Source organism: Eriocheir sinensis, chromosome 22 (assembly GCF_024679095.1).
Source record: "Eriocheir sinensis breed Jianghai 21 chromosome 22, ASM2467909v1, whole genome shotgun sequence".
Taxonomy (NCBI): Eukaryota; Metazoa; Arthropoda; class Malacostraca; order Decapoda; family Varunidae; genus Eriocheir; species Eriocheir sinensis.
Window position 1 is genome coordinate 10,323,041 of NC_066530.1, and position 27,671 is coordinate 10,350,711.

General features: G+C 46.3%; 1 protein-coding gene across 1 annotated transcript; it reads right to left on the minus strand.

The window, feature by feature from the left end:
• Positions 1-9,313: 9,313 nt before the first annotated feature.
• On the minus strand, positions 9,314-26,920 carry LOC127002292 (uncharacterized). Its single transcript, XM_050868104.1, has 8 exons — positions 26,006-26,920; positions 25,515-25,650; positions 16,922-17,124; positions 14,327-14,611; positions 11,948-12,113; positions 11,259-11,380; positions 10,906-11,023; positions 9,314-9,396 (listed from the first exon to the last, which is right to left on the minus strand). Exons 1-8 carry the CDS (start codon positions 26,039-26,041, stop codon positions 9,314-9,316), a joined length of 1,149 nt encoding a protein of 382 aa, XP_050724061.1. The 5' UTR covers positions 26,042-26,920.
• Between the last annotated feature and the right edge of the window lie 751 nt (positions 26,921-27,671).

Below are 27,671 nucleotides of genomic sequence, written 5' to 3' on the forward strand. Positions count from 1 at the left end.
GAAAGCCTTGTCAAACTACCACCAGGGGCATGAAACTACTACCCATGGAAATGCCCTTAACTCCTACGAAAGCCTTGTCAAACTACCACCAGGACGCCGAATCGTTTAAAAGAATATGGCACAGAGACATTGAACCACACGATACTTGAAGAGCAACCACGGCGAAGACTTAAATATCTTAATACCAAAACATAAGAAGGAGAGAGGGAAGGAGGAAGGGAGGGAGGACGGGAGGGAGGGGAGTGGGAGGCAGGGAGTCTTCTCTCACGGGGTAATGAAGAAAAGAAAACAAGATGCAAGAGAAACGTTTTTGTAAGGAACGTTGAAAGGCTGCGACGAGGAGGGGAAATGTACCGGAAGAGAGAGAGAGAGAGAGAGAGAGAGAGAGAGAGAGAGAGAGAGAGAGAGAGAGAGAGAGAGAGAGAGAGAGAGAGAGAGAGAGAGAGAGAGAGAGAGACACACACACACACACACACACACACACACACACACACACACACACACATTCACGTACACACTAACAGACAGACAAACAGTGTAAGTATTCATCTACATTACCGCCAATGGTGACTAATAGCTAAGAGGCAACACAGTCATGAATGAACGAGTTAACCTAATGCCTGGGACGTTCCGATGGGGTGAACGGAGGCAGGGAGGGGAGGAGGAGGGAGGGGAAAGGAAGGGAAAAGAAGGAGGGGAAGGAGGGGAAATGGAGGAAGGAAAGCGTATGTAGGAGGGAAATGGAGGGAGAAGGAGGGACGGGGTCGTAGGGGAGAATAGGGGAGGAAGGGAAGGGATGTTTTAGTGGGAAGGGGAAGAAGGTGAAGAGGAAGGGTAGGAAAGGGGAGGGTTTTTAGAGGGGTGGGGAAGGAAGGAAGAGAAGTGGGTGTAGAGGAAGTGGGGAGGGAAGATCAGAAGGTAGTGGGGGAGGGAGAAGAGGGGAAGAAGTGTAGGAGGAGGGGATGGGAGGAATGGAGGGAGGTATAGGGGAAGGGGAAGGAAGGAGGGGAAGGGGAGAAGGAGAAAGGAGGGAGGAGGGGACGGAAAGCGGCTCTGTCTGCGCGCGGTGAGGCGCCTTGTGGACCAAAGACAGAGAATGGGTAGACAAAGAATGAAGGAACAAAAAAGGAATGGAGAAAGAAATGAACAAAGAATGAATGGACGAATAATTAATAACAGCAGAGGGAGCAGAGTGGAGGGCTCGTCACCTGGCCATGATGAAAAATAAAGGAATGTTAGTACTATGCGAGGCTTTACTGATGCGCCGCTCAGTGTGAAATTACAGACGACCATGGCGCTGCCTCCTTGTCTGAAAAAAAATGAAAAAAAAGTACGTGCACCGTCACTCGCCCTCTAAATGTTTGCCTTTCGTATCAAGGCAACACCGCAGTTTGCTAAGCAAAGTTCACAACAGCTTCCTGGATCCTGCGTAACAAATTCTGTTGTACGGAAAATATTAACATTTAGTTCAACAACAAACTATTGGGAAGTCTATCGCCACATTCAGCACCGACAAACTGGTGAGCAGTAGGGTTTTCCTCCAGCTGTTCGCCAGACCGCCGCCACCTTGCAATGCATGCAGGATACACAGCGTGTTATGGGCGCGGCGTTGCCCGGGCAGTGACGCGAAAAACTCCGCGGACCCGGCCCGCCGTGTTTACATTACTCCGCGGCGACGGGTGGGGCGTCAGCACGTGCTGACCCTTGCTGGTGCCTCATCTTCGGTGTTAAGTCTCTTCCGCAACGACCATGAAGACAACGCGTCCATCACGTACTAAGGTCACAGCGCGTGCTTTTATCTGGTCTTTTCCTTTGCCGCACCTACCAAGGGTGTGCTTCGTCACTTTATCAGCACCGTGTCAGCAGGGGGAGTAATGTGCACGCATCGCCACGCCACGCCACTCATTATTCGTGTCATGATGACCTCTTTCTTCTCTCCCTCGCGGCCACTTTTTCCTTCCTGCCCCGCCACACGTCTGATTGTATTTATCACGTTATTTCCGTGAGTTCTTGAGTACTGACGCCATGAGCGGAAAATGGAAGGAAAAAAAATGACATACGAAGAATGAGAGAGCTGACGCAAGCAAATGTTTGTTTTGGGGAGCCACGGAAGCACGGACGTGTGGCAAGGCACTCACGCGGCGCCGGTGTAGCGCCCTGAAAGTAGGGCGGCCCAAGGGCCAGATTCAGAAAAGAGGATGTAAGTTCGAGGATGTAACTCCCTACATCGTTTAGACTTACACCCTCCTCACATCCTTTGCTACATCTGAATTCAGAAAAAAAGGACGTGGGAGGGATGTAAATCAGAGAGGCAGCTGATTGGGCGAAGCCTTCATGACGTCATCAGGCGCGCCAGCGAATCTAAATCGCTTAAGCAAAGGGTGCCACCCAATAACAAGGCAGCCGCGCCATCAGCTGTGCTTGGAGGAAGAATACAGTGTAGTGTTCCTCGAAGGAGAAAAAATACAGTAGTAAAAGATACATGAAAAGAACAAGTGTAATAGTAGAAAACAAACAAAAGGATAGAAAAGGGAAATGCAGAAAGACCAAAGTAGGCTAAAGTAAAGGAAACAAAGGAAAGTAAAATTGAAAACCATTTTCATATGCTCAGTCCCTTATGTCTACTCCCTTGACTTCATCACCGCATTTATTTGTTTTTTTAGCACTTGTCTCCTACTATTGTGTCTTTTTTCGTTTCATGGTGCTACCTCCACATGTATTACTAGTTGTAGAATCACATTTTTTTTATGTGCCGCCTGGGGGTTGGGATGGCATGTTCCTCCCTTCTCCATTGTTGTTTACCTGCAACAATAAACTATCAATCAGTCAATCAAAAGACCGTGTAGGCAATGTGTACGGAAAAACAGAGCTCAAAGTAGAGTGAATTAACTATAAAGTGTGTAGAGTTAAGTATTTGAGTCTGAATAACCAAGGAGGACCAAAGAAGCGATACAAAGCGTTACAGGTCAAAAGAAGAAGAACACCAGTCTTCCTCTTCTTCAGCCGTTGACGGAATGGCGGGTTTAGTGAACTTTACAAGATATATTCCATTCCCGCTGTAGCATCTCGCTGTTATGGAAGGATTTTGCTTGATTGACTCATATACTCTTATTTCTTTATCGGGAAACATTATATATAAAGCATTTCATTGAAAACTGAAAAAGGGTGCAAGTGTTACACCTCCTCCGGGACTGGCGTAACTTGCAACCGAGTTACATCCTCGGCTACATCATTTTTCTGTTTTCTGAATCCCGATGTAAGTGTGGAGGGATGTGTTACGGAATTACATCGATGTAAGTGCTTTCTTAATCCGCCCCCAGTAGTGGTGATAGCCAGTGTTACCAGAAGGGATATTCATATCGATGTGTGTGAAATGTCTGTAGATGGCACAGTACATTTGTCCTGTACATTTTATGTCTTCTTCTTGAATTTCTACGTATATCTTATGGGAAACAATACGAATGAATACATTATAAACTAAAGGAAGCCTTGCATACCAAAGCGAGGAAGCGGTAACACTGAGTGCGGGCAATGTGATTATCGAGACACACACTGTTACCACATCCTCGCAAACGCCACAACCTCGTACCCTCGCACATTATTGTCCCGACAAGTTTCCATTAGTTCCTAATGGAATCCAGTGCAAGTCATTTTTTTACATATTAGGGAGATTATTCTCTAAAAAGGCCAGATATGATGTGGTAAGTTGCAGTGAAATTGATACTGGCCGTTGTTTGTCGCCTTATATAACCTACTCTTCTCTGTATTTTGCGTTGCCCGTCTTATGTTAGGTAATACTTGATGTAATTCATGCATTCCTTGTACAATATGAATTTCTCATCAGGCTCCACGGCGTGTGTATGAACTCCAAATGTGATTTGTTTTAGGAGACAAGAGGAACCGAGCTGAAGATGGCAGACACACGCGTGGCCGCATTATAGTATATTATCCCAATAGGTTTCCATTAATCACCTTATTTATCTTTTTGGATTCCTTCCTTCCACGAAATCAATATAAAACTCGAGACAAAGACTTATGATGCATTCCCACACATCGATATGAGTATCCCTTCTGGTAACACTGGTGCCCTCTTACTATCAGCACTTCTGGGCTGCTTCCGCACTCTCAGGCCGCTTGCTATACGGCAGCCAGCGGCCAACGCGGCCACGGCCAGGCGCGCTCCGCTCTTAAAGCCCAGGCAACATATTCCTATGAATTATTCAAGTTGTGGCTTATATCGCACCTTATCAGTGACCTGGCGATAGCGCCGTGTTCAGGAGGTTTATCATTAGGCTACAGAGCGAGCTGGTTGTTTCAGTAGCGAGTCAATATCTTCTTCAAATGGCAATGATATGTGAAAAGTGTCACATTTTCAGAGTTGTTCTCTTAATTAATCTCATCATAATTTCCTTTGCTTATTTTTCAATAATTATTTACAAACGTATTCGTGTTACAATCACTGTTCAGTGTAATTATGGCAACCTAACCTGTCTCTTGTATGACAGTTGAGCAGGACCCGTGATACAGAAACCTGCAACACGCGAGCCTGAGCGACGCACAGACACGAGAGCGAGAGGGGAAGCCAGCCATCAACGGAGGCCTGACACACGCCACCAGGGCGCCTGAGGAACACCTTCTTTGACTAGACTTTAGCAAGGAAGAGTCCCCGAGCCGCGAAGATGTTAGCGAGGTCAAACACCGCGGCGAGGAGGTCGAGGAGGCCAGCACCGCCCCGTTGCCGCCCCGCTGAGGGAAAACTATAAACCGCTTCTGCCCCCGGAGTGACACGGCGTTGAGGGCCCACCGCCGGGGGGCGCCGCGCGCTGCTCCGCGGGGCCAAAGAGCACAGCCGTGTCCCCGTGACTCCCCGCAGGGAGCACCGCGACGCGCGCCACGCTGCACGCCCCGCCGCCCACTCCGGCCCCGGTGTCTCGGCCTGGTTACTGCCCCGCAAGGAGACCGCCAGCGCCTCGCCTCTCTCGTGTAACAGTGTATCTTTTTGCCTAAGTCGCCACCAGCCACCCTGTCCCTGAAGCCCCGGCCTCCCGGCAGGTCACTTACACATTGTAACAGCATGGTGGCCGGCAGTAGAGTACAATGAGTAGGAACGTAAGGTCGGTACTTTTAGACGCTTCCGCCTCACGTCAACTATTTCCAGAGGCCGAAAAGGAGATTAATCGGATTTTCATGACTGTTTTCTTACGTTCATGGTACAGAAGAAGGGTCAGTCTACCACCAGGGTCATTAAACTCTCCCTGGAAATTTTCAAAACGCCCACGAAAGCCTTGTCAAATAGGTGTGCTTGGGCGCCGAAGTGTTTGAGAATACGGCCCTTGAAGAGTAGCTATGTACTTTGTAAACCTTTGGCGTAGCAAGTTGATTTTCTTTGTTTTGTGTTGGTCACGATGCAAAGATTGTTTTTACATCTATGGCTGTCCGTGCGGAGCGGGGCTGTTTTAACATCTGTGGCTGTCCGTGCGGGGCGGGGCTGTTTTTACATCTGTGGCTGTCCGTGCGGGGCGGGGCTGTTTTTACATCTGTGGCTGTCCGTGCGGGGCGGGGCTGTTTTTACATCTGTGGCTGTCCGTGCGGGGCGGGGCTGTTTTTACATCTGTGGCTGTCCGTGCGGGGCGGGGCACCTCAAAGCTAGGGGAGTGCTCGAGCTGAGTGTGTGTGTGTGTGTGTGCGTGTGCGTGTGCATGTGTGTGTGTGTGTGTGTGTGTGTGTGTGTGTGCGTGCGTGCGTGTGTGTGTGTGTTATTTTTTTTTTAGACCAGTTTAATAATAAAGTGCCCACCTTGATCCACTAATAAGAAGCTTACTCGGCGCCGCACAAACATATCCAAGGCTTGACGCTCCGGTAATCGGCGCAGTGTTGAGGTTTGGATGGAAGTCACCGCTCGGTAAAGGTTTATTGTAGATTTATTTTTCTTATAATTCTTATATATTTCTTTATTAAGGGGATGCAACTGTTTTTAATGGTAACAACAAATTCGTTTTCTATATCAAAAGACAAATACACGTTTAGGTGAGAGCTGCCGTCTGTCCCTGCAAACTCGGCGTCACCACGGTAGCCAGGAAGGTCAGTTTGATAAATCCCGGGAATGTTGTCTACCTTCAACGCAACGAGGTGGCATCTGGGTGAAAGAAGCAACACACGTTTACATGCATTCCCTCACTTACTCCACAACTTTCTCGCCTCAATACCTTTCACTTGCGTTATAAAAATAAAAAAAAACATTACTCCCTTTGTAATACGCTAAGAAAGTATTTTCATCGGCCAGCAGATAATTAACCTTAATAATTTCTTGAAAGGTTTTACATGTGTTTCTCTTCTTAAACTAGTTATTTCGTCCACGTTTTTGTGTTATCATACCCTTGGCTGGGACTCGTGGGGAACTTTCGTGGCAATGTCTGCTTTGTTTAAACGGTCATTTCTTTCCCTTCTCTTTGTATTCGTAAGTTTGAGTCTGCCATGCATAAACACTCCCTCACATTCACACTTAATCCGGTAGCAGTGACGGGCCAAATTTATGGCTTTACCGTGTTACAGCGACGGGCCAAATTTTTCCCATGATATGAACCCCCAAAAATAGATGATGCATAAATTGATCACAGATGCGTTGATATATATATATATATATATATATATATATATATATATATATATATATATATATATATATATATATATATATATATATATATATATATATATATATATATATATTATGAATTGGTTTGCGTGAGTGATGATTTTTACTCATTTTTCTCGCTTAGAGGGGCCTTTAAGAAACGCAATCCCCGCAGCTACCGGGTTTTACTTTGTTTGGCTAAGTCGTGAGTATTGGTTCGCGAGGGACTACTTGAGATGTCAGCATTGTTAAACTGTTCTTCTCTTTCCCGTTCTGCTGGATTGGTCAGCTGGAGCGAGTGTGATGCATGAACGCTCGCTCACATACACATTTATCTCACTCTTTTTGCTTTCTTTTTGCTAAGTTCTACACATGGACAGCGTTGCCAAATTGTCGTACTGTCAACATTACATTTATAATTTTAAGGCTCCAAGACTGTCGAAACCACACAAATAACGATAGAAAATTGGAGTTAGCGTTTAAACTGTTAAATATTGATGAGGTTCGTTCTTTTTTGCTATAGTTATCGGTCAGAAACTACAAAAATTCAATGCGCTGAGTACGATCATTTGGCAACGCTGCACATGGATTCGTGGGGAACTTTTTGAGGTGTCGGCTTTGTTAAGTTATTTATTTCCTTCACTTTTCGATAGACTCGTAAGCTCGAGTCTGATATATAAACACTCTTACAGCCACACGTTAACTCGGTCTCACACTTCTAACTTTTCCTTTACGAGTCTTCGTACATTTCTTACTTCTTCTTTTACGACTCTTCATACACTTCTTGTTTTTCTTTTACGACTTCATGCACTTCTATTTTTTTCTTTCACGACTTCATACACTTCTTGTTTTTTTTACGACTTCTTACACTTCTTTTACGACTCTTCTTACACTTCTTGTTTTTCTTTTACGACTTTTTCTTACACATCTTTCTTTTATTTTACGACTTTTTCAACACTTATTTTCTCTTACGACTCTTCTTACACTTCCCACTTAAGTTTTACGACACTTACGACCCTTCTTACACGTCTTACTTTTTCTACGACTCTTCTTAAACTTCCTACTTCCCTTTCACGTCTCTTCACACACTTCTCACTTCTCTTTCACGATCTCCTAAGTATAGCTTCATGGCGGTCTTCTCGAGGCGGTGTTAGCGATATTCCAAGTGTCAGTTCCATTCACCTCGCCGGACGGTTCAACTTAGGCATGTGCTGCAGGAACGCGGGGAGTCTTTTCATCCACGCTGGTGTCGGAAGCTGAGAGTGTGCGGCGCTTGGAGGCAGTGAGGTGTGGGACGCTGTAGATGGGCCAGTTGGAGGCATATGCTGAGGGTTTGGTGTGGGTTTCAGCGGTAACATGTGCAGAGGTGACGGTATATGAGGTGTAACTGGCTTGGGAGGGGGTGATACTCGTGTGTGGGGTGCAGGGCGTGTGAGGCTGAGGTGCGGTGTAGGCTCTGGAGACGGCGTGGAGTGAAGAAGTGGATGAGGATCAGGAAATCGAGGCGCTGGTGAAGACTTAAGTGGTGGTGATACTCGGGTGTGGAGGTCAAGACGAGTGGGGTTGAGGTGGGGGGTGTCCCAGAATGGCGGTGTAGGGTCTGGAGACGGCGTGGATAATAGAAGCGGATAAGGACCAGGATATTGGGGCGCTAGTGGTGACTCAGGCGGTGGTGATACTCGTGTGTGGGGCGCATGGCTTGTGGGGTTGAGATGCGGGGTGCCCCAGAATGGCGGCGTAAGCTCTGGAGACGGCGTGGATAGAAGGTGCGGATGAGGACCAGGATATTGAGGCGCTGGTGGAGACTCAGGCGGTGGTGATACTCGTGTGTGGGGCGCAGCTGGTGCAGGAGGACGGTGAAGCATTGGTTGATGGGGTGGACCAGAGGGACGAGTACGCTGGACGGTCTTGGGAAGTGACGTGTGGGGCAGCCGGGCCAGGAGGGCGTGCCAGCGTAGCGAGGATATTGCCGGCATCTGCAAACCGTTCCCTCCTTCAGGTTTGGGGTTACGTTCACTAACATTAGGTATCAAAAGTAGTGTTGGAGCGGGGACCTGAGTACTGGGAACCCTCTCTCGTACAGACTTGGGGTCAATACCTTTTAGAGCCTGCCCTGACACGGAAGGCATCTTAGAATCCCTCGGTCCGTCAGGCTTGGGTTCACGGTCACTAAAATTAGGTAGCAGAAGTAGTGTTGGAGCGGGGACCTGGGAACTGGGAACCATCTCTGGGTTACGTTCACTGGCATTGCGTTTCTGAAGGGTGCCAAGACCTTTTAGAACCTGCTCGGGCTTACGTTCATTAACACTGGGTGCCAAAAGTAGTGTCGGAGCCGGGACCTGCATATTGGCAACCACCTCTCGCACAGACTCTGGGTTACGTTCACTGGCATTGGGTTTCTGAAGCATGTCGAGACCTTTTAGTACATGCCCAGGGACAGCAGGCATCTTAGAAACTCTCGATCTTAAAAACTGGTAAGTCGGTTCCCTTGCAGTGGGTCTCGGGAGCTTATCAACATCCTGTACTCCGACTCTCTTGTGTAGGATCTTGGAGCGATGTAGTGACGGAACAACATCCTTCAGCCCGACATCCTTACTGGTGACTCTGGATGTGTTCAGTGGTGGAGGTTCGCGCCGTGTGGAAGGCCCCCTCAATACCTGGTGGTGGGCGTGACGCAGGCTAGTCGGCACGGCAGAGGTCAGGGTGTAGCGTGGCCGTGGCTGACCGTATGGCGGCGACCCCGGCAGCGGCCGTGTCGTCATCTGCGGGATTGTGGTAACGGTTAGTGTCAACGTTGCCAGATGGTCGTGCTCAGACTCTTATATTTGCCGATTCCCAACCCTCAAACTGTCTCCTCCACCCCTTTAACTGGTTTTATATAAAGTTATCGTTGAAATGGTTAATTATTGGTGTTTCTTGGCAATAGTTATGGGGCAGAAACCGGTAAAAACGATGATCTGAGTACGATAATCTGCCAACGTTGGTTAGTGTTGGTGGAGGTTGACTGAATGGCGGATGAGAGGCATAGGTTGTTATTCTAAGGCGCTTCCTCCTCTTGCACCAACTATTTCCAAAGTCTGAAAAGGAGGTTAATCCGGGTTCTAATGAGTATTCTTTTAGGTTCATGGTATAGAAGAAGGGTTAAACTACAACCAGGGACATAAAACTACCCCTGGAAATGCCCAAAACTCTTACGAAAGCCTTGTCAAATATGAAAGCTTGGGCGCCGGAATGTTTAAGAATACGTCCCTTTAAACTTTGCATACGGTGTGGACATATGTGGCAACGAGTGAGCTAGGAGCGAGTGTGGGAGTGTGGTGACGGTTAGTGTTGGTGGCGTTTGACCCTGAGTGGCAGCTTAGAGGGTTAAACTTTGCATACGGTGTGGACAAATGTGGCAACGAGTGAGTTAGGAGTGAGTGTGGGAGTGCGGTAACGGTTAAATGTTGGTGGAGGCTGACCCTGAGTGGCGGATGAAAGGCTTAAACTTTGCATACGGTGTGGACAAATGCGTAAGAGTCATGAGTGAGCCTTTAGTATATTTTTGGTAAACTCTGGAACTACCTTTTGCCTGTATTTTCTGCTTCCTGAGATTTGAAGTCACGCCTCATTGTTCCGCTGTATAGATTCGAACTCTATTAGAGGCTTAAACTCTGCATGCAGCGTGGACAAATGCGTAACTGTATAAGTCACGAGTGAGTCTTTAGTATTTTTGGTAAACTCTGAAACTATATATTGCCAGTTTTTCCTCCTTCCTGCAGTTTTAAGCCACGCCACACGGTTTCGCAGCAAGGATTCCATTTGTCTAACTCTGTTTCTAATTTTAAGAATATAAGAACATACGAGCGTAAGGAGTCTGCAAGAGGCTAGCTGGCTTATACACGGCAGCTCAATAAAATATATATCCATCCATCTATCTGTGCATAACCTCACCTCACCTCACTATCCATGAATTTATCCAACCTCTTCTTGAATGTATCTATGGCATCGGCACTCACAACATGACTGCCAAGGCTGTTCCACTCATCCACGACTCATTCGATTTCTATTTTTCACAAGAGTTATCACTTTAATTGCATTTTTCTCTATGGGAAGCCCGGAGTCTCGAGGTAAATCTTTTTGAGACTTTTCCAAACTACCGCCAGGGACATGACAGCCCCCCTGAAAACCCCAATAACTTCTACGGGAGCCTTTTAAATAGATGTTCTAAAGTGTTGAAACGTTGAAAGCCTATCACTATAAAGTAGGAACCGTGTGACGTCATCCTGCACCTGGGCCGACTGTGTATTCTTGGACTTCGGCTCTTACCTGCAGGACTGACGGCCGGGGCAGAATCAAAGGATGGGTCGGGGCGTCGCCGCGGAGACTGGCCTGCCGGGAGGGGGGCGCCTGAGGGAGGACCATGCAAAATGTTACCGTGTGACAGAGAAACCAGAGCGATAGGGAAGGGAAGTGTTTGTTGGTGTTTCATCTTAATGTCACGGACACCTTTCTATTCGATACCAGAACGCTAGCGAGAGTAGAGTTTTTTTTCCTTTATTATCTTTTGTATTAGAGGCACCTTTTTATCTAAGCGTGTGACAACAAGGCCAGAGGGCTAGAGAGAGGGCACACGCGCACCCACCTGAGAGGAGCAAGGGTTGTGCTGGAAGGCCACCTGGAAGCCCGGGCCGTGCGCCATCGGGTTGAACTTGTGCGGAATGCCGGCGTGGAACTCCAGGACGACCACGCTGCTTGTGACCCGGCCTGGGGACACACGCCGAGGGTGAAGCACGTGTGAATGTGTGGCTGGTGAGACATGTAGCACAAACACGAGTGCACACGAGCCAGGGTGCAAACTTATAGGGTGTGTTCCCGCACGACCACAGCGTGTAACGAAACACACGATAAATTCATCCAGACAAGGAAAGGTTTTGCCGGCGCCGGGGATCAAACCTGCGACCAGCGAGACGGGAGAGCCACTCCTTGACCAGTCGGCCAAAGAGATGCCCCCTCGCTGAGTGAGCTATGGAAGGCTCGTCCATCAGGCGGGTCAGCTGCTCTACGTTACATAAGATAGCATGCTCAGGAATAGTAAGACACGGAGACACGCACACGCACACACACGCACACGCACACGCACACACACACACACACACACACACACACACACACACACACACACACACACACACACACACACACACACACACACACACACACACACACACACACACACACACACACACACACACACACACACACACACACACACTACGACTCCGCTCCCTACAACCCGCAGGGGGCGGCTTGCTTGCGGTCGGGAGTACTCACTGGTGACAGGGCCGGGCGAGGAGGCGCCGTGCTGGGAGGAGAGCTGGCCGCCGCAGTAGCGGTCGTGCGAGGCGGTGCTGGAGCCGCCGTCCGCTGAGCCCTCGGGGATCCTCAGGTAGTCCCTCACACAGTACAGCGAGCTGATGCCGGACCGGTCAGAGGGAACCTGCAGAGATAGATAGAGGGAGAGAGTCCTAGAGATAGATGGAGAGGTAAATAAATAGATAGGTGGGTAGATTTACATATAAATAGACTTAGATGGGTAGATAAATTTAGATAGATAGGTAGATAGGTTTAGATATATAGATAGATAGATAAAGAGAGACGATTAAGACATTTGGATAGATAAACATATGGACAGATAGACTGATAGAGAAATGGATAAATGGATATATAGTTAGATAGATATATAGTTAGCTAGATAGATAGATAGATAGATTCGGTGTGTTACATGCTCTTTATTATTATTTTATGTTTTCTACACTCCCAAACAATCTGAAGTAGGAATAAGGAAGAAGTAGGAAGTAGTAGGAAGGAGTAAGGAGGAGTCGGCAGTAAAGTAGGATTGGAAAGTAGTCGGAAGAAGTAGAAAGGAGTGGGAATGTAAGTAAAAACAGAAAGTAGCAGGACGGAGTAGGAAGGAGTAGTGTGTAGAAGCAGGAAGTCAAGTGGGTCTAGAAATTTGTATGAGAAATAATGAATAAAAAGTCGAAGTAGGAATCAAAAAGTAGTGGAAGGAGTAAGAAGTCAAGTAGGAGGTCAAGTGGGAATAGAAAGAAGCAGGAAGGAGTAGAAATGAGCAGGAAGTAGAAGTAGGAAGGTAAGTAGGAGGAAAACTTATTATGAAGGAGTTTAAAAAGCATAATGCTGGGCTCACACATTCACGGTTTGTGGTCACGGTGCTCTCCCGACACGCAAAAATGGTGAATCGGCATTGTATCCGTGACTAACCTTGACATACCTTGGATTTCCGGCGCGGCATCGTAACCCCGCCGGGGAAAACCTTGGACGTCGGCAGTGTCTCACGATCATTTTGGTGCGAGCAAAATGATCGGGGCTCACCCCGACAACTGTCAAATGCCGTGACTATCCGGGATGGCATCGGGAAGGGTCCGGGCTAGCACCTGGAGTCCGTCGGGAACGTCGGTAAGCCATCGGAAATAACCGTGACATTCCGGTGGGAAACCTTGGCTTTCCGCCGCTCAGCCACGGTCTGATCACGTGTGCTGCGGACGCCTACCGACCTCATAAAGCTGCCGGGACGCTGCCGGGCTGGGCCAGTGACCTCCCGGCGCGCACATCACAATGGGCCAGCGCTCTGACGCCTCCGTGCACGTGTTGCGGGTCCACGAGCTCGAGCTAGTCCCTGCAGCAGCCGAGATGGCTACGGAGCAGCCCCAGTCCCCCCTGCAGGAGGAAGGTACCGCTACCCAGACACAAGAGGTAGCCACTCAGCCCCAGGAAAATGGACGGAAGAAGGCCGCCACCACTCTCCTCGATGAGGCGGTGGACACACACACACACACACACACACACACACACACACACACACACACCTGGCTAATTACAGCCTTTATCAGTCTGCTGCCACTAATGACCTAAGTAGCCTTGCCCCTCAATTAACACCGAAGCAACAGGTCATATAATCCCCTTTCCTTAATCTTCATCCCCTCAAAGTTCACTTCACACGTAGCCTACCTGACCCTACCTGACCTGAGGTTCAAAGTTCCTGCCAGCATCTGCCATCTGCACACACTCCACGCCCACAAAAAGTATATCCACAACCGCCCCGCACACCCACCCCGCGACCGCAAATTCAATCCATATCCTACCTGCACAATAAACTTGTAGTAAATCGTTCTTCTACACACACACACACACACACACACACACACACACACACACACACACACACACACACACACACACACACACACACACACACACACACGTGCCAGTTCCAGGCCTTTATACCTTAAAACACCAGCTACAACGGTTAGGCGCCGATGTCCGTGAAACACCGGGAAGGCACCTAGGCAACTCCGTAACTTCATCGTGGTCGTCGTGGGTGGGTCGTGGGTTATCGGTTGTAGCCGTGGTGATATATTGTCATTTTCCGTGGCCGTCGTAAGTGGGTCGGGAGGGCTCCGGGGTGGGATCGGGATTGGTCCGGGAACGTCGTTCTCGCTCCGGCGTATTACCCTTGTACACCATTGTACAGCCGCCACATGGGTAATCCGGCAGTCAGATCGTGGCCAGAGGTCACGGCTTTACCATCTGCTCTCCGGGGGGCCATCGTGGACCACAAATCGTGAATGTGTGAATCCAGCATAAGTCGTAACAAAGCCCCATGACCTCCGTGTCCTCAGCGCCCCTCACCTTGTCGTTGGAGCCGTACTTCTCCAGCGTGAAGTGGTCGTCCCGCGCGGTGAAGGTGACGGTACAGGTGTCCCTCGCGGCGGCCAGACACAGGCGGTAGTGCTGGTCCACGTAGTACTGCCCGTCGTCGAAGCTGAAGCTCTTGATCTCCCCGGCGGGCTCGGCGAAGAACTGGAAGCAACCCTCAGGAGCTGCCCAAGGGAGGGAGAGCGACGCATGAATGGAGAAAATACGTTGAAAATACGAGAGGAAAATACAGAAGTGGAGAGACAAGACGATTGAAAACTGGAAGCATGTAAGCCACAGTCACCAGGGAGGGAAAACGGGAATACACATGAAAGCCACAGTCACCAAGGAGGGATAACGGGAATACACATAAAAGCCACAGTCACCGGGGAAGGAAAATGGGAATACACATGAAAGCCACAGGAATTAGTAGTGATGTTAGTAAATTTGCAGATGATACCAAGATCGGTAGAGTAATTGAGTCGGATCAGGACGCTAGTATTCTCCAAGGTGAACTCAACAGATTATATGACTGGGCGGATAAATGGCAGATGGAGTTCAATGTAGGGAAGTGCAGTATTCTGAGTGTAGGTAGGAACAACCCCTCACATAACTATTGCTTAAATGACACTCTCATAAGTAGGTCTAAAGGAGAGGGATTTAGGGGTCTTAGTGAGCTCTGATCTCCGTCCAAGGGCACAATGCATTCAAGCTAGAAATCGAGCTAATAGGGTACTGGGATTTATTTCATGGAGTGTAAGCAACCGAAGTCTTCCTCAAACTATATTTAGCATTAGTTAGACCTCATCTTGACTATGCGGTTCAGTTCTGGTCGCCCTACTATAGAATGGATATCAAAATGTTAGAATCGGTGCAGAGGAGGATGACTAAGATGATTCAGGGGTTGAGAAACTTGCCATACGAGGAAAGACTCAAACAGTTAAACTTGCATTCTCTAGAAAGGCGACATGATCGAGGTTTATAAATGGATGAAGGGCTTTAATAAGGGAGACATTCATAAGGTTTTGTTGGTAAGAGAACCGGGTAGGACACGAAGTAACGGGTTTAAACTGGATAAATTCAGATTCAACAGGGACATAGGCAAAAATTGGTTTACTAACAGGGTGGTGGATGAGTGGAATAGGCTTAGCAGTCATGTGGTGAGTGCCAATACAATTGTCACATTCAAAAATAGACTATAAATTCATGGACAGCGATATTAGGTGGGGTTAGATACACGGGAGCTTAGGGTCAAAGGAGCTGCCTCGTACAGGCCTACCGGCCTCTTGCAGACTCCTGCGTTCTTATGTTCTTATGCCACAGTCACCAGGGAGGGAAAACGGGAATACACATGAAAGCCACAGTCACCGGGGAAGGAAAACGGGAATTCACATGAAAGCCACAGTCACCGGGGAAGGAAAACGGGAATACACATGAAAGCCACAGTCACCAGGGAAGGAAAACGGGAATACACATGAAAGCCACAGTCACCGGGGAAGGAAAACGGGAATACACATGAAAGCCACAGTCACCAGGGAGGGAAAACGGGAATACACATGAAAGCCACAGTCACCGGGGAAGGAAAACGGGAATTCACATGAAGGCCACAGTCACCGATGGAAAACGGTAATACACATGAAAGCCACAGTCACCTGGGATGGAAAACGGGAATTCACATGAAAGCCACAGTCACCGGGGAAGGAAAACGGGAATACACATGAAAGCCACAGTCACCGGGGAAGGAAAACGGGAATACACATGAAAGCCACAGTCACCGGGGAAGGAAAACGGGAATACACATGAAAGCCACAGTCACCGGGGAAGGAAAACGGGAATACACATGAAAGCCACAGTCACCGAGGAAGGAAAACGGGAATTCACATGAAAGCCACAGTCACCAGGGAGGGAAAACGGGAATTCACATGAAAGCCACAGTCACCGGGGAAGGAAAACGGGAATACACATGAAAGCCACAGTCACCGGGGAAGGAAAACGGGAATACACATGAAAGCCACAGTCACCAGGGAAGGAAAACGGGAATACACATGAAAGCCACAGTCACCAGGGAGGGAAAACGGGAATACACATGAAAGCCACAGTCACCCAGAAAGGAAAACGGGTATACACATGAAAGCCACAGTCACCAGGGAAGGAAAACGGGAATACACATGAAAGCCACAGTCACTAGGGAAGGAAAACGGGAATACACATGAAAGCCACAGTCACCAGGGAAGGAAAACGGGAATACACATGAAAGCCACAGTCACCAGGGAAGGAAAACGGGAATACACATGAAAGCCACAGTCACCAGGGAAGGAAAACGGGAATACACATGAAAGCCACAGTCACCAGGGAAGGAAAACGGGAATACACATGAAAGCCAGTCACCAGGGAAGGAAAACGGGAATACACATGAAAGCCAGTCACCAGGGAAGGAAAACGGGAATACACATGAAAGCCACAGTCACCAGGGAAGGAAAACGAGACGTGAGTTGCAGGTTAACTTTTGCGTTATCAAGTTGGACAGCGCAAGGGCGAGTTTGTTAAAGAAATTATTGCAGAAGAATGTATTTTTTTCTTCAAATTTGCTATGTTGACGGAGGAAAAGTACAGGTAAACTTTTGCATGATAAAGTTGGACAGCGCGGCGTAGCATCTCACCTTTGATCGGGGAGGGCGCGAGACAGTCTATCTGCGTGATCCACAGCCCCCACCGGTAGCTGAGCCCCGCCTGGGAGGACACCGCCACCTCCACGTAGGGCGAAGCCGCGTCCTCGTCCACCTCGAGATAGACTGGTTCAGAGAGGGGAGGGAGGAGAAGGTAGACATGTAACACTTAGACATGAGCTGCTTCCTTTACTGTTAAAAAAAATACAGTGGAAGATACGCCGCGATGCAGATTACAATAGAAACTAAACAGGTAAGAGGGAAAAGGTGGAAAGAAGGTAGATTGTAATATCGTACACTTGAAGATGTTGTCCTTTCCAGCGTCTCTTAAACAACAGGACTGAACAAGGGAAGAGAGAGGAGAGAGCAGAAGGCAGACATAGTAACATACATGGGAGGATATCGTCCTTTCCAGCGTCTCTTAAACAACAGGACTGAACAAGCTTAGAGGGAAGAGACGGAGAAGGCAGATATAGTAACATACATGGGAAGATATCGTCCTTTCCAGCGTATCTTAAATAACACAACTTAAACCACAGGAAAGAGAAGGGAGAAAGTAGACATAGCAACATACATTGGAACATATGCATAGTTCTTTCTCAGCGTCTCTTAAACAATAAAACTAAACACACTACAGGAAAGAGAAAGGAGAAAGTAGACATAGCAACATACATTGGAACATATACGCAGTTCTTTTTCAGCGTCTCTTAAACAAATAAACTAAAAAAAAATAGAGGAATGAGAGGGGAGAGTGCAGATATAGTACCATACATTGTAAGATACACTCTGTTCCATCGAGATAGGCAATAGTCTGACACAAATATCAAGTCAGTGTGGGTGGGTCGCCCCGGGGTCACAACACTGCCAAATCTATCTCTCGGGGTTAGGACGGCCGTTGGAGAAGCTGTCATCGCGCGTGGAGGTGAGGGAGGAAGTGACACGGGTCGGTATTATAAGACACTTCGTTTCTCATATCAGCTATTTCTAAAGGTCAAAGAGGGGATCAGTCGGGTTCTAATGAGTGTTTTCTTAGGTTCATGGTACAGAAGAAGGGTCAAACTACCACCACGGTCATAAAACTACCCCTGGAAATGCCCCAAACTCCTACGAAAGCCTTGTCAAATAGGTGTGCTTGGGAGACGAAATGTTTAAAAATAATGCAATAATTGTTGTCTAAATCGCTGACAACGTTGGAAATAGAAAAGTGTCACGTGTTATAGATTTCATACGATTCTTTGCCATTACTCTAAAAAGCGACGCATTCTTGGCACTATACAGACTTGTTAAATGTATACAAAATAGCGTATACACAATTTCAAACGGTAAATAGCTGACAGGAGAGGGAAAGTGATGTATCGGGTAGTGATGAGCCATTATTTAAAAAAGCGACACATTCCTAGCACCACACAACCTTATTTAATGTATACAGAATAGCAAATACACAATTTCAAACAGTAGTAGCTGACATATGAGAGAGAGAGAGAGAGAGAGAGAGAGAGAGAGAGAGAGAGAGAGAGAGAGAGAGAGAGAGAGAGAGAGAGAGAGAGAGAGATTTACATAGAAAATCAGACCACACAGACCCCATGGTCCAGACTTGGTGGTCTGTCCTTAAACCTAAGTGATTTTACATTAATCAGAAGACTCCAAAACGTTGCATTTCTACTCTAGTTGATATTAAGTTGAAGGAAGTGACGGTCGAGCTTATTTTTGAAGGAGTCAATCGTGTTACACTGGACCACTGATGGTGGAAGCTTAGTCCATTCTCGCACTACAACATTGGTGAAGAAAAATTTGGTGCAGTCTGAATTTACTTGTCTACATCTGAGTTTTACGCCATTGTTCCTCGTGCGCAAAGTGTCATCGATCATAAACAATGTTGATCTGTCTACATTCGTGAAACCATTAAGTATTTTAAAACATTCGATCAGTTTTCCTCGGAGGCGACGTTTCTCAAGAGAGAACATGTTAAGGGTAGAAAGCCTTTCTTCGTAGGATTTGTTGCGCAAGGAAGGGATCATTGACGCTGAACACCTTCTAATTTAGCAATATCCTTTGCATGGTGGGGAGACCAAAACTGTACCGCATATTTCAAGTGGGGTCTGACTAAACTGTTGTAGAGCGGGAGTATTACATCTTTATTCTTGAATACAAAGTTTATTTTAATGAAGCTCAACATTCTGTTCGCTTTATAAGCTGCATCGCTGCATTGCTGTGAGAATTTGAGGTTTGACGCGATTTTGACCCCCAAGTCCTTGACGCATTGAACGCTTTTGAGTTTAACGCCGCGCATTTCGTATTCGAACTTCTTATTCCTCGTTCCAACTTGAAGGACCTGGCACTTGTCTACGTTAAAGGGCATCTCCCATCTATCCAGGGTTGGAAAAAACCCGGGTTTTTTTAAAAAAACACAACCCACTGGGTTTTTTTGGGTTTTTTTGGGTTATTTTGGGTTTTATTGGGTTATTTTGGGTTTTATTGTTTTTTTTTATTATACATATTTATATGTAAATCAGTTTAAATAAGCATTTAAAAAAGTAATCTAAAGTGAAATAAAAAGTTTGAAGTGTTATCTGAAGGCCAGACACTTGGTTGATACAAGTTGAACTTGTACTGTACTGGTACCGGTAACGGGTAAGTGGTAACTGGACAGGAACTGAACAGGTCAGGCTTGGCTACTGCTGACTCAGTAGCCTACTCCTCACTCCTCAGAGGCTCAGTGTTGTTTCCATTATACAGAATCAGAGGACCACAGCAGTTAGCAAAAATGCCTGCTGATAGTGGGAGAAAAAAGGCAGCTGAGTGGAATGAAGTTGACATTTTAGAAAATGAAAAACAGAAAGCAGCCTGTAAATACTGCAGCCAAATAATTAGTGCAAATGAGACCAGGAACTTAATCTCAAGATTTAAAGAAAACCCCTGTTTGATGTTATTTATAATTTCTTTTTTATGTTCAATGTATTTTTAAAAAACCCAAAAAACCCACTTTTGAGTGTTTTTTTTGGTTTTTCAATGCCAACCCTGCATCTATCCGACCAAGCTGAAATTTTGTGCAAATCCTCTTGGAGGCTTTGCCTGTCTTCGTCAGTCAGAACCGAGTTACCAATCTTTGTGTCGTCTGCAAATTTACTAATGCGGTTATTGAGTCCAACATCCACGTCGTTGATGTAAATAATGAAGAGCACTGGGCCAAGAAACGAGCCCTGAGGGACGCCACTAGTGACAGGCGCCCACTCTGAGTTAAATCCGTCAATCACTACTCTTTGTTGTCTGTTGCTCAACCAATTCGCGATCCATTGGTTTACTTGACCGTCAATACCTATTTGCTTTAATTTGTAAAGTAATTTATGATGCGGGACTTTATCAAACGCTTTCTGGAAATCAAGATAGACTACGTCCAGTGATTTGGTTACGTCATAAACAGTGAAGAGGTCGTTATAAAAGGTTAATAGGTTTGATAGGCAGGATCTTTTGTTTCGGAAGCCATGTTGTGAGTCCCCAATTAATGAGTGGCTTTCAAGGTAACTCACAATTTTGTCTCTAATTATGCCCTCAAGTAGCTTACCTACAACCGAAGTTAGACTAATGGGCCTGTAATTACCTGGTACTTTTTTGTCTCCTTTCTTAAAAATCGGTGTCACGTTAGCCTTTTTCCAATCTGAAGGGACGATGCCTTGTCGCAAGGACATATTGAATACGGTTGTGAGGGAGGAGAGTATTTCGCAATTTGTTTCTTTCAGCAGAGTTGGATATACTTTATCAGGTCCAGGACTTTTATTTGTTTTGAGTGATTTGAGGGCTTTAAGGACTTCATCGGGTTTTATTTCAAAGTTAGACAATGCATGCTCGGGATTTACATTAGTACTGGTGTTGGTGGTGGTGGCGGGAGGACTGTTATTATTAAACACCGAGGAAAAGTAATTGTTTAATAGGTTTGCAACGTGTTGGCTGTCAGTCACTAGTGCACCGTCGCTGTTTGTTAAAGGTCCAATTCCACTTCTGATCGCCTTTCTGTTGTTTATGTAACTGAAGAAGGATTTCGGATTATTTTTACAGTTGGCTGCAATATTTTCTTCATATCTACGCTTTGCCTGACGCACTAATCTGTTTACTCGTCGCCTGGCATCATTGTAAAGTCTAATGTTTTCGGGCGTGCTTTGCTCTTTCTTTAACCTGTAAGACAATTTTCTCCTTGACTGAGTGTTTAATTTCGCCATTAAACCAAGGTGGACTTTATTAGTGTTAATTCGCTTCTCGCACAAGGACAAATGTGTCCTGCTGAGTGAGTCAGTGATTTTTCAAGCTTAGCCAGGCGTCCTCTACATTGCCGTCATCTGATAGTTCCATATCTATTAGTTTTCGTCGGCTTTCTACGAAGTTGGCTCTTTTGAAATTGGGCACCTTTACTTTATTTTCAGTCACCGATGTTTGAGCTCTAATGTCAACGCGCACTAGTTTATGATCGCAGGAACCGAGGTGTTCTCCTACCGTGACATTACTGACTAGGTTATCTTGGGTCGCTATAACAAGGTCAAGTATGTTATTTTGTCGAGTTGGTTCAGAAACCATTTGGCTTAGATAATTTTCCTCTAGAAATTCGATCATTCTGTGGGACTCACCTTCTGTACCCGACAGTGTCGCCCAGTCGATATGGGGGAGGTTAAAGTCTCCTAGTATCAGTGAGTCGCTGTTATTAAGTGACTGCCTTAAGACGCTGTACATTTCAAGATCGGCATCGAGTGACTGCCCCGGAGGCCTGTAAGTGACAGATATATTTAAATTGACTTTTGCAGTGTTTACTCGCACGCACAAATGTTCAACGTTACTGTTTCTTGGTGTTTTGTCAGTGGGTTGCAAGTAGCTTTTGACAAAAAGGGCGACACCACCCCCTCTACGGTTTATACGATCATTGTTGAAGAATCTGTAGCCATCTATGTTGTATTCGGAACTTAAATCAATATTAGTGGTGTCGAAAAATGTTTCGGTTATAGCAATTACGTCAAAGTTTTCTGTCAGAGCAAGACATCGCAGTTCATCAAACTTGTTTCTTAGGCTACGCGCATTGAAACTAAGGACTCTTAGGTTATCTTGAAGCTTGGTAATAGAGGTGGTGGTACTGGAGGGTTCAATGTTACGAGTCTGTTGCGGTGTATGGTGTCTATTTACACGGGCGGGATGGAAGGACGTGGCTGAGAGTCGTGTTTTGTTGTTCGGGCGGTACGTACGGCGTTGTTGTGGAGCCTAATCTGGCTGCCCTGATGGGGACAGGTGTATGCCGTCCTTTTGAAAAGTTTACTCTGGCCGTAGAAATCGTTCCAGGCGTTAAAGAACTCGACGTCAAGCTCTCCGCAGAGAGTCTGCAGGCGGTTGTTGAGGCTGAAGGCCTTACTGTAGAAGTCGCCCTCATCCCATGTCCGTGGTAGAATTCTTGAAATCAAAATATTAGGGGATTTAGACTTATACTGCTGGATGAGCCTACGGTACTTGTCCAGCAGTTCCTCGGACCGGGTCGTGGTGACGTCTATTGTACCTGTGTGGAGAACAAAGAGTGAGTCATTAGAGGCCACAGCGGTGACCTCGTCCAGGGCAGCTGTGATGTCGTCAACACCAGCTCCAGGATAACAGTAGTTACGCCTGCGACCAGAATTCAACCACCTGGTGGCGAATCATAGAGTCACCGACCAAGAATGTGCTCTGTTCCTCGTCCTCCTCCTCCAGTATGGCAAATCTGTTGTAGCAATGAGTAGGATAAATGGCTCTATCACGGGGGTGAAGCATTCAGCGTCAGCTCTACCGGTCACCTGTGACGTGTCTTCTTCGGAAGGTGGCTGGGCATCGAGTGCAGGTGAGGAGGGTGATGAGGCGTCACTTGCAGCAGGGGCGACGATGTTGGCCTGGATAAACTCCTGCAAGGTATCAACAGTACTTGTTAGTTCGGTGATCTTCTTCGCCAGCCGTCAGCCTTTCGTCCTGTTGAAGGAGTCTCGTTTCCATCTGCTGTGTCAACAGGCAGATCTTGCAGACGGTCGATCGTCCTGAGAAGAAATGACCAGAGAAGTTTGCAAGTCGAACATTTCTTTAGCGCCATCTTGGTAAGGAGGAGAGAGCAAGTGAGTAGTGTTTATCTATATATTTGCTGCAGGACGCGTGAATAAGCGAGAATAAGAGAGAGAGAGAGAGAGAGAGAGAGAGAGAGAGAGAGAGAGAGAGAGAGAGAGAGAGAGAGAGAGAGAGAGAGAGAGAGAGAGAGAGAGAGAGAGAGAGAGAGAGAGAGAGAGAAGGCGTAGGGAGGAGAGATGGGATGGAGGAGAGAGGAGGGCGAAGGAGGAAGGGGGAGAGAGAGAGGAGAGAGGGGAGGGGTGGGAGAAGGAGAGAGAGACAGAAGGAGAGGAGGGGGAGTGAGGGGAAGAGGAGAGAGAGAGAGAGAGAGGAGAGAGGAGAGAGAGAGAGAGAGAGAGAGAGAGAGAGAGAGAGAGAGAGGAGAGAGAGAGAGAGAGAGAGAGAGAGGAGAGAGGAGAGAGAGAGAGGGGAGGCAGAGAGGGGAGAGGAGAGGGGGGGCGGGAGAGGAGAGAGAGGGAGGCGAGGGACGAGGGAGAGACGCAGGAGGGATTAAGAGGATTAGTATGTCTCTGGGGAATACTCTGTCAAGTCAGGTCAGGTAGCTCTGCACACCTGCATAGGGAGTGATATAAAGAATGTGGCGGAAAGAGTGTAACACTGTGTTTTGTGTATATGTATATGTTTTTTTACAGGGCGCTACGGCGAGAGGGCAGATGCAGGCAGAGAGAATTAGTAAAAGTAAGGGCAACACTTAATCCTGTCCAGCGAAGCACGTGGTCGCACAGCAAACAGCACACCTCTGCAGGCAGCTAACTCGGTTGACAATAAGCAGTACGCAGCACAACGCGAAATAGCACACGGCACACAGCACAGCAAGATCTAAAGTACAGTGCAGTACAGCACACGAGGGTGGAATCGCAAGCGAGAGAGGTCACGGAAGTGGGAGCGCGTGCGGTTTGACCTCTCGGAGTGAGGGCAGGGCGCTGACTGAGAGATGGAGGGTATTGGTTTTTAGTTATTGTCCAGCAATCGTCCAACAATCGTCCAGCAATCGTCCAGTTATCGTCCAGTTATCGTTCATTCTTGAGAGAGAGAGAGAGAGAGAGATGTGTTGGAGGTGATGTGGCAGCGGTGTGGAGAAGCTCAGAGCACACCCAAACTGACTTCACAGCTGAGTCTGACTATAGTTCACGGCTCGTACTGTCAACCGCTTCGGGCTCTTGTTATTATAATTTTTGAAGGCCATATACAAGACGCACCGGGTTCTCAAGAGTGCCTAACCTGTTCATGGCGTAGAAGTCTTGCAAAATTACCACCAGAGATATGAAACCACCCATGGCAATCCCTGCAACTTCTGTGAGAGCCCCGTTAAATAGATATGCTAGTGCGTCGAAACGTTTGAGATTATGGATTCTGAGAGGGGAGGGAGAGAGAAGAGGGGAGAACGTAAACTTGGTAACACACACTATTATCAATATTAACACTCGCATTAATACTGTCACTTATTCAATAAACTCCAGTAAAGAATAATTAAATACCCCTGATTAAAATATCGCTTCCCTTCGTGACGAGAGTAATGATTCTGTAATTAAAACTCTTGACTAGTAACTTTTTGTATAATTTTGTTAACTTTTCACCAAGCATCCCCTCTCTCTCTCTCTCTCTCCAGTAAATTCCTCCTCTCCTTCCCTCTCTTACTAACTCCCTTCTTTCCTTCATTCACTTCCTTCTTCACTTCTTCACCCCCCATTCTTATCACTTCCAGGCTCCTCACGCCCTCATCCATATACTCTAACCACTTCAAGAATGAACGATAACTGGACGATAACTGGACGATTGCTGGACGATTGCTGGACAATAACTAAAAACCAATACCCTCCATCTCTCTTTCCTTCCTTCCCTTACTCTCTTACTCATATATTCTCCTCACTTCAAGACTCCATCACCTCCCTATTTTCCTTCCTTCCCTTCCTTACTTGTTCCTACACTCTGATCACTCCAGAACTCCAACACTGCACTCTCTCACTCCCTAACTCCCTCTCTCTCATTCACTCCTTCCCTCTCCTTCACTCTATTAACTCCAAGACTCTCAAATTCCCCCTGTTCTTCACTCCGTGCTTCTTCCTCTCACTCTCTTTCTCTGAACATTTCTAAGACTCAGGTCGCTATTACCAGACGCTTCCACCCCTCACATCAACAATTTCCAAAGGTCGAAAAAGAGATCAGCCGGGTCCTAATGAGCATTTTTTAGGTTCGCGGTACAGAAGAAGGGTCAGACTACCGCCAGGGCCATAAAACTACCCCTGGAAATGCCCAAAACTCCTAGGAAAGCCTTGTCAAATGTGTGTTTTAGGGTGATGAAATGTTTAAGAATATGACCATCAATCCCTCGTTCCGTCCACTCCCTCCTCCCTTAGCTAACGCCCCCGCCCTTCCCTTACAGCTGTTCCAAGGCTTACAGTGCGTGTCGCTGTTGGTGCCGCAGATCCTGTCCACGCCGGGCTTCCAGATCGTCCCCTGCACCGTAAGGAACTGCCGTAAGCACTTCCCCTCCGTCGGCGCGGCAAGGTTAGTCTCCACCACGTCCACCCGAACCTGTGTGGGGGGTAAAGAGTTCTGCTGTAGCGTCGAGTGGTTAAGGATTTTAGTGTTGTGTCGAGTGTTGAACCGTTGACTGTATCTATATCGAATATCTGTAGAGAGGTTGACAGTGTGTGTTCGTGAGTGTGTGTGTGTGTGTGTGTGTGTGTGTGTGTGTGTAATAATCTAAGCCTCACACACACACACACTCACACACACACACACACACACACACACACACACACACACACACACACACACACACACACACATTTGACTCCCCCCCCGCCCACACCATACCCCTCCACCCACCCCAAGCCCCTCCCACCCACCCCAACCCCTTCCTCCTCCCTCCCACACACAAACCCACCTGACACACTCTGGGCCGCAGGTCGAGCCGGAACATACATATCCCGGGCTGGGTGTCGCGGTAGGGGTAGGAAGGGTTCACGAAGTTGGCCAGCGCCGCATCCCCGTGGTCGTTGCAGCGGTAGACTGAGCGGCCGCGGCGAGACGAGACCCAGGGAAGGAGAAATGAGAGCGAGTGAGGGAGGGAGTCTATTGTGGTGGAAAGAATGGAATGGAATGCTGGACGATAATTAAACGATAACTGGACGATGAGAAATGAATGTTAGGTGGAAAATGAAGGGAAGGAAGAAGCGATACCAAGTTAAATGGAATACTTGACGATAACTGGACGATACTTAAACGATGACTGGACGATGAGAAATTAATGTAAGGTGGAAAATGAAGGGGAAGGAAGGAGCGATACCAAGTTAAATGGAATGCTTGTCGATAACTTGACGATAACTGAACGATAATGAAACGATAGCTGGACGATGAGAAAGGAATGTTAAGTGGAAAATGAAGAGGAAAGGTAGGAGCGATACCAAGTTAATACGAAGGGAAATGAATGGCCTAAAATTTGAGTGCACTATATTATAAAACCAGAAAATTCGTCAGTCGTATAACGTTTAATCTTAACCCATTTATTTTAACCCATCTCCTATTCCTAATTTTATTATTATGAGAGGCGAAGCCGGTAGAAAGAGAGGAGTGTGGACAGTATAAACCGCCCGTTCGTCAGCCCACAAACACCTGAGACGCCGAGAGAGAGAACATGAAAGTGATATCAATAAGAGAGAAGGAAAAAGAGGACGAGAGAATAGAGAAGGTAATAGAAATAGAAGGTAATAGAAATAGAAATACGACTTAGAAATAGAAATAGATATGAAAATAGAAGGCAATAGAAATAGGAATAAGGTATAAAAATACGAAATAGAAATAAGAAATAAAAATAGAAATACAAAATAGAAGTAGAAATAAGAAATAAAAATAGAAATACGAAATAGAAATAAGAAATAAAAATAGAAATACGAAATAGAAATAGAAATAAGAAATAAAAATAGAAATACGAAATAGAAATAGAAATAAGAAAAAAATAGAAATACGAAATAGAAATAAGAAATAAAAATAGAAATAAGAAATAGAAATAAGAAATAAAAATAGAAATACGAAATAGAAATAGAAATAAGAAATGAAAATAGAAAGAAATAGAAAGACATATGAAATAGAAATAAGAAATAGAAATACGAAATAGAAATAGAAATAAGAAATAGAAATACGAAATAGAAATAGAAATAAGAAATAGAGAAACGAAATAGAAATAGAAATAAGAAATAGAAATACGAAATAGAAATACGAAATAGAAATAGAAATAAGAAATAGAAATGCGAAATAGAAATAGAAATAAGAAATGAAAATAGAAAGACATGAAATAGAAATACGAAATAGAAATGCGAAATAGAAATAGAAATAAGAAATGAAAATAGAAAGACATGAAATAGAAATACGAAATAGAAATGCGAAATAGAAATAGAAATAAGAAATGAAAATAGAAAGACATGAAATAGAAATACGAAATAAAAATAGAAATAGAAATAAGAAATGAAAATAGAAAGACATGAAATAGAAATAAGAAATAGAAATGCGAAATAGAAATAGAAATAAGAAATGAAAATAGAAAGACATGAAAT